We start from the raw sequence: 13,075 nt of genomic DNA, 5'->3' as shown, positions 1-13,075 counted from the left end.
AGTGTTAGAATAGAATAGAATAGAAGTGTCGGCGTTGAAGAAATAGGCCCATGGCCTGTTGCCGATTCTTGAACTTTTCGTGACTTGATTCACAAGGGATCCGGCCTTTGGAACCCGATCTTTCTATAGCTGACGATTGATTGAGATAGCTGCTAGACTTATTGCCTGATCCGTAATTTGCTAGGCATTTTAAGACTGAACATACGCTCCTGCATAGCTTCGTCTAGTCTGTTTTGAAGATGTTCATACTCGGAGCTTCAACGATGCGTGTTGGTTTAAAAGTTCGTGTGGTGAGATGGAACAATTGACTACAGCTGCTTAGGTGCGGGATGACAATATCTATGGCATTTGGATGGTTGATGTTGGCTAAAGGGCTTATTTGCGAGTTAATTTGCTGTGCTCTACGGCTGCGCACCCCACATATTTTTTTTATGCGCCTGATTACGCACCTAAGAGTTAGTTTAGGCAGGCAACTGACTGATTGGGCTATAGGTCATACTTAAGTATTAAGCAAGTGCAAGCAAAAGTTTAAAAATAGTTTTAAACAATATGAGCAACATGATGGCGAGTCAGACTCAGACATGTAATATAGCGGTTTCGTTGAAGATTAGTATTCGCAAAATTTTAACAGCTACCGTAGCTTGATCTCGAACAAGCAAGTGTGGCTCCAATCGTGCAGGGGTGGATAGCTAGAGGTCAGCATAGCCCGAGTCCACAGTGCGATTCATATACCTTCCCGAGCGTAACGCAGCCGGGCATCTTCACGGCTTTTGACACAAAGCGCCCACCACAACAGCGCCGTTCAGTCACAGGCCGGAGCGCATACAGGCCGGAGCACAACTGGCCGGAGCGCAACAGGCCCTACCGCAACAGCTACTCCTAACGTAACCTAACCTGCGCCGCCTGTTGCGGTAGGGCCTGTTGCGCTCCGGCCAGTTGTGCTCCGGCGTTGTGGAGCAGTGGCTGTGTTGTGCAAAGCGGATTTACTGTTAGCCGGAGTTACCCACAGCTCATTGATCTGAGGCTATGTGTAGATATTGCATGCTGATGGTTGGCGTTGGGCCCAGGGCCTGTTTACGAGTCAATTTTGTTACCCACGGCTGCGCTCCCTCGTGCCGTATGGCTATCACAAATCGGAAATTACCGCGAACGGTCTTCCAAATGACCAACAGATTCGGGCTTCAAACTGCAAGTCAGCACTCCATTCTTCTCTAATCGCCGATGTGCTTGAAAAGTTTTAAAGTGCATTCCATGTTAGCAACATCAGCTGCTTTCTTCTTTATGAGGTATGACTTATGAGCTAGTTTCACTTCATTGAATTAAAAACGACACCATTTTGCGCCTTTTCTGTTCTACAGAAACCCAATCGGACCTCACCTGTCGAACTCCTGGAAATATGTAGGTGTTAATCCCGTGTTATTCGGGTCCAATAAAATGCGCATCGTGTTCTGGGATGCAAACTAGAGGCAAATGCCTTCAAAGTGCACACTCTAGTACAAATTCTTTATTGAAGTAAATTAGAGAGGGCCTCCTCTGAAGTTCAGGGCTTAAATTCACGAACCCGTATGTTCACAGCCATCGCTCATGAGTGTTCAGGTTAAACAAGGCCATAGCCGTATCTAAGTGTTCAGGTTAAACAAGGCCATAGCCGTATCTAATTACCTAATCTACTCTGGCGTAACCTGCCAACGTTGCTTCACGCTTCGACTCTTCCACAGCAAACCTCAGCGAACCTAACCTCATGAGCCGTGAGAAGTTGATGAGGCGAGGCAAACGGGCAAGAATGTATACTGTACAGGCGATGCATATATTAATGCAAATAGTGGATTTACGGCTGCTTTGGCTTCAAGCAGTGCGTCCCTCACTAACAATAGTCGAGTGTTCCAACGGTTCCTAATTAAGGTGCCTGTACACAGGGATAGTACTAGCCGTTAGTTCATCCGCCGCTTGAACTATCCACGCTACTAGCCTCGTGTATAGGGGTTCAGCCGCTTCAGAGGCATGCGCCGCCGCGCCGGCAAGTGCCCGAGACGCGGCCGAGTGAGACAACGATGTGTTGGTTTCTGCGCTGGAGATTGGAGAAGTGGCTAGAAGCGCTGATGCAGCCATTGTGAGAGCATCTGTGCCGCTCTTGTGAAGTATCATGGGTCAAGTGAATCATGGCTTGTTTGAACGGTAATAGTTCAAAGAAGAACCCAACTAAGTGGAGTCCAAACGATATTCAATTGTTCTTTGGGATATTCTAAAAATATGAATTAATGTGGAATGTTCGCCATGCTGTTTACTCCAAAAAAATGAAGAGAGAAACGAGTATTTTAAAAAGTGAAAGAAGCCATTATTAGTCAGGGTTTAGTTCTTCCCGACGTTGCATTTTTAAGGGCTATATTAAAGAGTATAAAAACGACGTACAGACTCGAGTTGTTGAAGGTGTTCCCTCGATCCATCTTCACAGACCTCACTCGACGGCTGCTAACGACGCACTGGCGGGCGCGAGCGAGAAGATAGCGGCACCTTATACTCTCCTCGTGTACAGGCTTACTAGCCGGATAGTCACCAAGCGACCGACACTTGCCAGATTTACTAGCCGTCTGCACTATCCCCGTGTACAAGCACCTTACGGTGTTCCAGCGCAGCTAGCTTGTCGTTCTTAGCTCTGAGGCTGGGTGTAGATATTCATTCTCCAAATGCATCCTGAGGCTGAGTGCTAATAAAATTCAAATTGGCACCCAGCAACTGCACCCCCAATTTGATGAAGGAACTATCAAGTTCGTGAGCTTATCTTTCCTGGGCAGAGCTTGATTTTCCCGCATATTGGATATGAAATTTGAATTAAACTGTGCTAATTAATAGGATGTGTTGGCTTTTTCTGAATAATCAGATTAACTCTAGCGCGTCGCAGTTAAATTTTATCTGTTCATGTTCTCGTTTCTCGTTCGTCTAGCAACGACAATAATAAAGAAAATACAAATTTAGCTATTTTCTAGCTCGATTCAAATACATTCAGACTCATCAAGCAACACAAAGTTTCCTTGCAAAAAGCCAAAGTGAAGTAAACCAAACAAGAATTCTTAGGAGAATAGCGGTAACATAAAATATTTTTAGATTGGTTGTTAGAATTGTTTAGAGCTACCGCTAGCTCATTGTACAGTATGTAAAGTGAACAGAGAATATATCACAAACTAACTGAACACATTTGAATTATTCTTCCTGATGAATTTGGAAAAAATTTCGCTCGTCCTTGGCTTGTGTTATAATTCTTGCGATTATTTCTTTTTCGTCTCATCTCTCACTGTATAACGCCTGACGACCCAATTGCCGCAGTGCCTAGGCAGTTTTTTTTCTAATTTCTGAACACAATTTAATTAAATAATGTATGTGGAATTGCAAAACAGCGTATATTAACTGGAATCTGACGTGACAATCAATCGGAATGAAACGATTTGCGTGAGCCACTGCGTTTGCAACAGTTGACTCCAAGACGCGCTCAGATGAATAATAATAATAGCTGTTTCAGCGTTTAGTAGGCCGTAGGCCTTTCGCTGATTCTTAGCATCGCAGACACAGCATTTTCCGGTCTCGTACTTGCAACTCACTGCTACAATTCTGCAAACATTTATTAGACTTAATAGATTCATTACGATATCGAACTGACATCTTTACTCGACGACCTCATTCCTGCACGAACTGTTCGTGTCCCCCAGCGAGCCTCCGACCCGTGGTTTGACGACGAATGTCGCGCCTCGAAGCGTGGTGTTCGGCTGCTCCAGCGGGCTGTCCATCGCGCGAGCAGACGTAATGATCCTGCTGCTGCGGCTGAAGCGGCGTCCAACCTGTCTCTTATACACATCTAGATGTGTATAAGAGACAGATCTTAGACCTAGCCGTCATCTAATCTATCATGTATATTACTGGTTTAGCATAGGTGTTGTTTGTTCTAGCATAGACGTCGTCAGTCTTGGCATATGTCCTTTGTTTTAGCATAGACGTCATCTGTTTTTATCCTCTCGTGTCTTTTTTAGCCACTTGTAACGTGCCCTCGAAGTTCGATCCGAACGAGACGCCACGACAATCTCTTCGTGGAATAATAATAATAATAATAATAATAATTGACGCAGTTCATTTGTATATCTATGACTAAACATTAAATAAAGACGGACAATAAAGACGAAATAAACGAAAACACTGTACGGAATCAAGTCCTCGTCACCGGCTCAAACTCTCGCTTATGTTTTTGTGGTAAGCATTCTTCTATTATTAGTTTTTTTTACTTATTCTGTTGTGTCCGCCCGGCCTCCTCGCCGATTCTGACCAGAAACTGTCGCACAGAGCTGGGGCCTGGGACCGAACCCGCGCCTCTCTGCGCCAATCATGGTCCTCTATGAACTGTAACCAGTGGGCAATGGTTGAACTAGTATATATAGATATAGTTCAACCATGCACTGGGCCACCCTGCCATGTCCTTATGTTATAACATTACATAACATAACATAATGATGTCGGCGCTGAAATGTTGGCCTGATGTGGCCTGTCGCCGATTCTTTTCCTTTTCGTGCCTTGTTCATAGATCTAAACTCGTGTCATTTGACCGGATCTTTTCATGACTAAGACCATGAGTATACTTGTATACTTCAATGAGGTCCCCACGCAGACGTCGATAACTGAGGCTTGGAAGCTTCATAATCTTCAATCTTTCTTCAATCGAAAAACGCTAAACAATTACCACAAAACGACTCCCAACATGCACAAGTAGGCAGCGCTATGCACCGCAAATAGCAAATTTACTACATTTTGTGACGAATATTTTACATCGATCATGCAGCACAATTTCCAAGCACCGAATCATAGGTAATTTCCACGGCCTGTCGTCCTATTGCCCATGTCGTATATTGCAATATGCCGTAGTCGTACTAGTACTGATAGATTTGACTTCATTCGCAGGTTATAGGGGCCTATAAATATGCTTAATATAGTCAAATTTTAATTTAATAAGGTCATTGGTTTTTTTTCTAAAAATCCCTTGTCAATGAACTGCTCACTTGGCAGTAAGGCATATACGACTGAATTTAAAAAAAATTTCAGGCAGGCAAAACATTAGCTGACGGTTTTGATTGAAGAAAGCGTGTACAAAATTTCAGCGATTTGTTCTGGTTTGTTCTAATGTTTGAGGAATATTTTATTGTGACTGTATTCGGAAAACTGCCGGAAGAATTGTCTTTTTGGACCCAGAACATTCATCATTAAAACAATAGTAACCGATATTAAATTTCAATTATCTTAAGCGAGAAAGTACCAAACAAAAATTGGCTCTAAGTTATTATACAGTCGGATCCTTTTGAACACAAATATTTTCTGTCTGAATGTTTTCCGCTTGCGGAACCGGTAGCATTACGGTCTCAATTGTTGTTACTCATTTCTCTCTCAAACTCAGTCTCAGGGGCGCTAATACCTTCGTCGGTGCTGCGCCGTATCTTAACCAAGTAACTCTCAAACTCGAAGCAGATTAGTAGGTGTTGATTAGGTACCCAGTTTGAACGTGTTTACTTATTATAAAGACAAATCATCATGGGCGATCGTTATAATATTCATTCACAATTGGAACATCTGCAGTCAAAGTACATTGGAACAGGTGAGCATATCAATATGGATATAATAGGAGCTTAGGATTAGAAAGAAATTGCTGGTGAAAACTATTTTTTGACCTTTAGACTTTCACTTTGCTCTAACATCTGTCACTGGCAGCTTTTTCGAAAATTTGCATATGAGGGAAATTATTTCAAAAGTGGCCTTAAGAAGTTATAGCATAGGTAAGGCCCGTAAGGGCATAGTGGCAAAGCAGAGAGTTTTTTAGACTCTCCCTCAAGTTCATTTTTGAGTCCCATAAGTATACCAGTAAAGTATCCTGGATACCAGCCTTATCATACATAAGAAATTTGTTTAAATCTTAGGTAAATGAGGAATTAAAAATGAATTGATTCTAAAAAATCTCTGGTTTGCCACTATGCGTAAGGGTATGCTGTTTTACACAGCATACCCCATTTACACAGTTTTTACCACATTTACACAGTTTCCTAAGTGGAAAAAACGCGACATCAGAGGGATTAGTCCACCTGTTAATGAATTCCGCAGGGGGCTTAGGCTGCGAAAAAATGGCACTAATTCTGCAGGATGCACAAAATTGATAATGAATGCAAGTCGAATTCCGCAGCGCAATCAGAAAAGTGAAATCCGCATGAAGTTTGAAGCCAGAAAATACGGAAGCCAGACGCGCAATTGAACAGAAGCTACTGGACCAGGAGCAACGTTCAAGTTCGTCGAACCACTTGACCGTTGTATTGCTCGAGAAGCAAATATGACGTGAACGCGATTTATGAATACCGCCTTTCGGCTCACCAAACACCAAGTACCTACGAGAGTAATGAGACAACTAAGCAAGTCAGCAACCTTGCAGAAGTTGCAGTTGACATCCTGATTTGCTAATGTGAGGGTGTGCAGTGTACTCTAGGTATTACTGTTGTGGGGTTGCCTTCATGATATAACACATCTTTGAATTGCTCGAGCACCGTAACCCATAGTGGCAAACCAGAGCTTTTTTGGAATCAGTTCATTTTTAATTTCCTTAAAAACTCAAGATTTAAACCAATTTCTTAAGAATGATAATGCTGGTATCCATGATACTTTACTGGTCTACTTATAGGACTCAAAAATGAACATGAGGGAGAGTCTAAAAAATTCTCTGCTTTGTCACTATGCCGTAACCAATGATGAGTTGAACTGGTTTTCATTCCTTTGCAACTAAATAATGTATGTTTGATATAATGTATTTTTCTATAGTAAATACGAGCGGGAACTTTGGTGAGGCTCTCAACTCAAGTCAGACATAGAATATTGCTCATTACTGCGCTGACACCGTGACACGTGTCGGCTGTCAGTCTCAGTGTCTTCCAAAGTTTATTTAAATTTTCGAACGTTGCTTAAAAAAAACCAAGGACTAATCCATCTTCTTCAGTATGAATTTCTTAGTTTTTCAGTATTCTGCGGCGCAGAATACTGAAAAATACTGGTCCTTACGCATCGAATGATATGCGTCTCGATGTTGTAGCTCAAAAATCATAGGAGGTGATAGATTTCTACAGTACCCCCTTTTTGTCAGTTTTCTAAGAATTTCACGTTTTCTTTCACTTTTTTGGAAAAATTCCCACGAACAAAAAAATAATAGATTTATCTTTTACATATGTGTACCAAGTTTCAAAGTTATCTGTCAGTAATTAACTGAAATAGAATTTCCATAAGAAATTGGACATTGCCATTGGAAATTGGAAATTTTATTTCGGTTACTTACCGACAGATAACTTTGAAACTTGGTACACATATGTAAAAAATAAATCTAAGACTTTTTTTATTCCTGTGAATTTTTCGAAAAAATGACAGAAAACGTGAAATTGTTGGAAAACCGAGTTTTTTTTCTGTGTGACGAATTTGTCACGCCAGGGCATAAAGGGTTAAGAACATTAGGAATACGGTAATTAGAATAAGTGGACACTTATATTATAAGGAATACGATACTTTAATACCGTACATAGACACTTGTATTATTAAGAATATTAGTAATACGATAATAAGAATGTGGGGACACTCATATTATTAAGAATATTAAGAATACAATATATGGAATACGTGTACACTTATATTATTAAAAATATCAGGAATACCTTCAGAACACTTATATTATTAGAACACGATAATAAGAATACGTGGACATGTTTAAGAATACGCAGCCATTTGACCAAGTTGGATACATACGGCCCAGCAAATTGAAGGCGGTATGCTCAGATGTTAACAATAAACAAAATAAATACGATAATAATAAATATAACAGTTTCAGCATTTATGAGGCCATATGCCTGCCGCCTATTCTTAACAACGCAGAACATTCACAGCTTGTTGCGGTCTCGAACGCGAAACTCACTGCTCCAAGTTTTGCTTGACTGCTCCTCGTCGATTCTGACCAGAAACTGGCGCACGGGTCGCCTGCCAAAGACCACCACTTCCCTGAATGTAATGGACCATCATGATTCCTGCCTTCCGGAACGTAGCCTTCAACAATTCAAGCCGTCAGTCTCTAGGCCGTGAGTCGAACCAGCCCTCAGTCGAACGGACACTTGTCGAAGGACGATAAATTTTGGAACAGAACTATACTATCTGAAACCTAACCTCAGATGCGGTGAACGTAAAATTATGTAATTTAACGATGCCCTGAAGTCAGATTCGATCTGCGGCCTGGTGGTGCACGGCAGGTTCTATGCGTGGCCGGAGGAAGACAAAGCCGAGTGGTTCACGGCTGATTGGTGGATGTCCGGAGAGATCCAAGGCGTTCGATTCAGGGCTTATTGGTGCACAAAATTGGTGGTGCATGGCTGTGCTCCCCTGGCGCACATGCAGAGCTGTATCGAACACGCGCATGTTTGCTCCAATTTTGGTACTTTGAGCTTTAACAACTGCAGGGCCACCTGGCTTGAAGTATTCTGAAGATTATTTATGTTATACGATTAAAACAAGTGACTTTTGTATCGTATTTATTATCTATTTTACTACTGCATTAATTTCTTAAGAACTCCATAGTAATGACTCGACAACCAGTGTTCTCAACTTAATTGCCTGTAGAACCATCCGACATACGAGTATCATATACATATGCTTGCCGACGATCCAATCCTTCGAGGTGATGGTGTCGGTTGAAAGTTATTGGAGAACGACGTTTCAACCGTTAACTATGTGGAATAGCAGCTTGTGAGCTGAAGCATTGTTGGTTTAAAGTTCATGAGGTACGATGGGTCAATTGAGTACAGCTGCTTAGGTGCCACTGCCAGGATGACTATATCAATAGCATTTAGAAGGTTGATGTTGGCTCCAGGGCTGATTTGAGGTAATTTGCTGGTCTATGGCGCGTCACCTCTCGTTCGGCGGCTCGGCGCGAGAAGTTGAGAGACGGTAGGTCGCAGCTGTTCACACGCTATTTCGTAAAATTGCCCGAGAACAGTAAATTCTCACCTGCAATTTTCGAGAAGCACCCGGGAGGACGAAAATTGCACCCGTGATGTTCCAACTTCACCCTTGAAGAGCCTCTTTTCACCCGCGGTATTCTAAAAAATCTGCCCATTATTCCTGTCTGGGGTACAAGAGCAAGGCATGAGCGATGAGCCAAATTCACTCAAACTGAAAATTTGGGAACAAGTTACCACTTAGGCACCCGCATTTACCAGTGAGTGAGACAAATAAGACTATGCTTATGTTATACGTTCTCATACGTTATATCTTCTCATTGCAATGGCCCTTGAGCTTAAGTTGCTTAACTAATTTCTTTAGTTAAAATTAGGAAAAATTAGGTACCCTTTAGCTTTAAGTCCTTTATGGCCTGAAAATTTTAAAATTCAATCCTAATGCATTTTTATTACCAATAATCATCAGAAGATTTTGCTTGATATTTCAGATTTTAGCTTGCAGATTGCTTAAGTTTTAGTGTTTCAAAGTGACATTTTTATATAACTCTTGAACCTAGTGACGAAATTGGTATATAATTTTGTTAGCATTAACTTTAAGATCAAAGATAATTCTTATAAAAGAAATCTGGCTGGTCCAGTTATAGCTTGGAAAGTAGATAGGATCATAAGCCTATGTACTTTCCAGTTTCCATGGCTACATGAGGCACTACTAGTTTGTGGTAAAGTTTTCTATTTGACAGTTTGTCTGCTTTGAACAAAAAGTCATTTATGAAGTTTTTACCAGCTATTATGGCAGTTAACACTAAATTATTAAATGATGACACAGGTGACTCATTCATGGTGACAAAGTTCCCACTGTGCAGAGAGTGGATGAATATTGCAAGATCTTTGGCGACGCTTCAGTAGCCAAATTTTCGCCTTCAGAAGATCTTGCCGACACATTTAGATTGAAATTCTTGCATTTAATATATTTCTCAGTCTTTGGCCAACTATTTAGAAAAAAAGTAAGGTTTCCGGTACGTTGGATGGATTACGATGCAGCGAAGCTTGTCCGGAAATCAGTTGCGATGAGTTCCCGCAAAAAATGTAAACAACGTTTTTTCGATTGCGTAGTTTCGGTCACATTAGAGCGGTCAGACTGCTTTATTACATGTTCAGTTGACACTTGCTGTACAATCGGACTGTTTTTAGGGTAAAATTAGTTATTTGGGGTAACACGTGCATGCAACCTTGTATTTAAGTTCGTGGCTTGTAAATAGTTTGTCATTATTCAGCATAAATGGCTTTTCATTAAAAATTACCCGGCGACGCATCTTTAAAATGGCCGGCGATGCTTTGGGCTTAAAAATCCATATATTGGCGATGCTGCATCCACCCTCTGCATAGTGGTGACAAACCACCAATTTTTTAGAACTAGTTCATTGTTAATTTCCTCACATACCTAAGATTTTAACCTATTTCTTATGTATGATAATGCTTGTAAGTGTATCCATAATACTTTACTGTAAACTGGTCTACTTACATGACTCAAAAATTAATTTTAGGATGAGTCTAAAAAAGTCTGCATTGACACCATGGCCATTCATGTTAACTTGTTTATGAAAATCTGTTGTTGGAAAGTAGAATCCAAGTCTGCTTTAATAAATTAATTGAAGCTTTATATCAAATTGGATCTACTCACAGCCAGACGTGCAATATATCTATCATTCAAGCCTTGAATAGAGCTTTCCTGCCATTTCAGAGCTGCCAGATTCCTGTCTCATGAATTACCTCCCATCTAATTGTTGCAAAGAGTGCACAATCAAGCTGCTAGATTCTGGATGTATAAAAAAATTATCACTTTGGAGCCATGAAATTTTTAATCAGAAGTAGAAAAATTACAATCCTCACAGCTGTGTTATGTTACAATTTTTCATTTGCTGTGATTCCCTTCTCCATTTCCTGCTGTGCAAACCTGACTGGTGACTGCCCCAGCCTATAAAATATAGCTGATATGGTACAGCATAATAATTAACACAGTAATTCATGGCCTGAAAGATGCTAAAGTGCAGTTGTGGTAAATTATGACTGCTGATAACAAACACCTTTTGACATTCATTTCATTTTTCATTCTATTGGACAGTAATGTGAATGCTGGTATCCACAATCCTCTATGGTATTCACTATTTTCAACTCAATCAGGACCCATGGTGTCATAGCAGAGACTTTTTTTAGACTCATCCCCAAGTTTGTTTTTGAGTCCTATGAGTAGACCAGTAAAGTATCATTTATAATTTATATCAGCATTAACATACATTAAACATTGGCTTAAATTTTGAGTAGAAGAGGAAATTAAAAAAGAACTGAACCTAAAAAATCTGTGTTTTGGCACTGTACATCACACATATCATCTTGAGTTTGAAAAATTTATATTAACAATACTAATAAATATTATGTTTTAATGTTATTATAGTCAATGAATATTGATATATTATATATATTAAAAATGCAATCTAGTTACCAAGACGGTAATGGAACATTGTAGATAGGTTAAATGTAAACATTTTACCAAATGATAGTAATTCAGACTTAGAATAATAATAATGATTGAGAATAATTCCAACTTGAGCTTTGATTTGTAGCCAGAGCTCATAGTTTTAGTTTTTTTAATTTGGTGATGAAAATTTTGAAACATTGCTGTAATTCCATATAATATATATTGCTGGCACCATATTTTGATTGATTTTGTCTCTTTATACATTTACGTTCAATGATTGGTTTAGTCATAGGACAACATTCAGAATAAATAAAATTGGACATTCATTATCTTTTATGCCATAAAAATGTCATTCAACATGAAAATTTCATTATAGAGTTAAGCAACAATCTAAGTTTTTGCCAATGTTATGAATCAGACATCAGATTTTATTAATTTTGTGAAAATTCAAAATGCTGGTCAGGTATTGATGAACAACTAGCATTATTCCATTGATTCTTCATGAGAACTATGAAGTACTGTAAGTGGCTGCTAACTACGGAATTGATTTTCTTCTGCAGGGCATGCTGACACCTCGCAATTTGAATGGTGTGTGAATCAACAGCGAGACACATATGCTTCCTTCATGGGTCATTTTGACATGCTGAATTATGTGGCCATCTGTGAGAATGAAACAAAGGGAAGAATCAAGTTCTCAATGATGGAAAAAATGGTCCAGCCATGCGGACCTCCTCCTGAGAGACCTGAAGACTAAGGCAGTGATAAATATCAAAGTATTTTCATGAATAAAGTTTTTATCTTGAACCATTTCAGATTTTTTGCCTTGAATCATATGAAATCAACCCACATGTGACCAAAGATAGAATTCATGTGTTGAAGAAAGCATCTAAATCTTAACTGGGAAGATGGTGAGAAACAAATTTAGTTGTACTGCACATAAGGGCTAATAAAACCACATAATAGTGAACCTAAAAATCATTATAAATGAGTTGAATTTTATCTCAAGGACAAATAAAATTGCAGTTGGAAAGTCATACTCATTTATTTCTCTATATTCTACAGCATTGGAGTAAAGCAGGCCTACTGATAATATTATTGACAACACTCGATGTATCTCTCAACTTCTCTTTCTTTATGAAAATCTTAACCAAAAAATCATTTCATTTAATGAACTATGTTTTTTTCTAATAATTGATCTATAAATGGATTACTGGTACTCACAGAGTATGGAATTGTATCACAGTTAATGTGGGCAGGAATCAGTAATTGAACTACTGTACATTACATCAGGATGTTGGCCCTAGGAGTGGGCATGAAGATGGTATACAAGTCCCAAATCTGGATCGGAGAAAGGAGGAAACCATCTCATTTCAAAAACTCCATCTAGATGCTTTCACGTTCAGAACTTTACAATATGCCTCACTATCTAGGTATATCTATACCAAACAATCGGTCTATGATCTTCTGTATTAAGTGATCGTTAGAAAAATACATTTTTGTACAAAAATTTGCCAACACGGGTGTCCAATAAGGTTTGTAACAAATGTAGAGAAGTTGTTAGGATCAGATGTTTTGTTTACGAAATTCGTGAGCATTAAAG

At 39.6% G+C, this 13,075-nt stretch overlaps 1 protein-coding gene across 1 annotated transcript; it reads left to right on the top strand.

The window, feature by feature from the left end:
• The first annotated feature begins 5,424 nt into the window (after positions 1–5,424).
• Positions 5,425–12,276, top strand: LOC108679449 (splicing factor 3B subunit 5). The gene is made up of 2 exons (XM_018168070.2): positions 5,425–5,626; positions 12,036–12,276. The coding sequence occupies exons 1-2, from the start codon at positions 5,563–5,565 to the stop codon at positions 12,227–12,229; spliced, it is 258 nt and encodes an 85-aa protein (XP_018023559.1). The 5' UTR covers positions 5,425–5,562; the 3' UTR covers positions 12,230–12,276.
• Positions 12,277–13,075: the final 799 nt, after the last annotated feature.

The sequence above is a fragment of the Hyalella azteca genome, unplaced genomic scaffold, assembly GCF_000764305.2.
Source record: "Hyalella azteca isolate HAZT.00-mixed unplaced genomic scaffold, Hazt_2.0.2 contig6661, whole genome shotgun sequence".
NCBI classification, from domain to species: domain Eukaryota; kingdom Metazoa; phylum Arthropoda; class Malacostraca; order Amphipoda; family Hyalellidae; genus Hyalella; species Hyalella azteca.
The sequence above is the reverse complement of the archived record's forward strand: the minus strand, read 5'-3'. Positions and strand labels throughout refer to the sequence as shown.

What these genes read in the sequence shown, in the direction of transcription:
- LOC108679449 (XM_018168070.2), top strand. Translation starts at nt 5,563, where the DNA reads ATGGGCGATCGTTATAATATTCATTCACAATTGGAACATCTGCAGTCA. An exon ending in GTCAAAGTACATTGGAACAG is followed by an intron (nt 5,627 to 12,035) that starts GTGAGCATATCA and finishes TTTCTTCTGCAG; the next exon opens with GGCATGCTGACACCTCGCAA.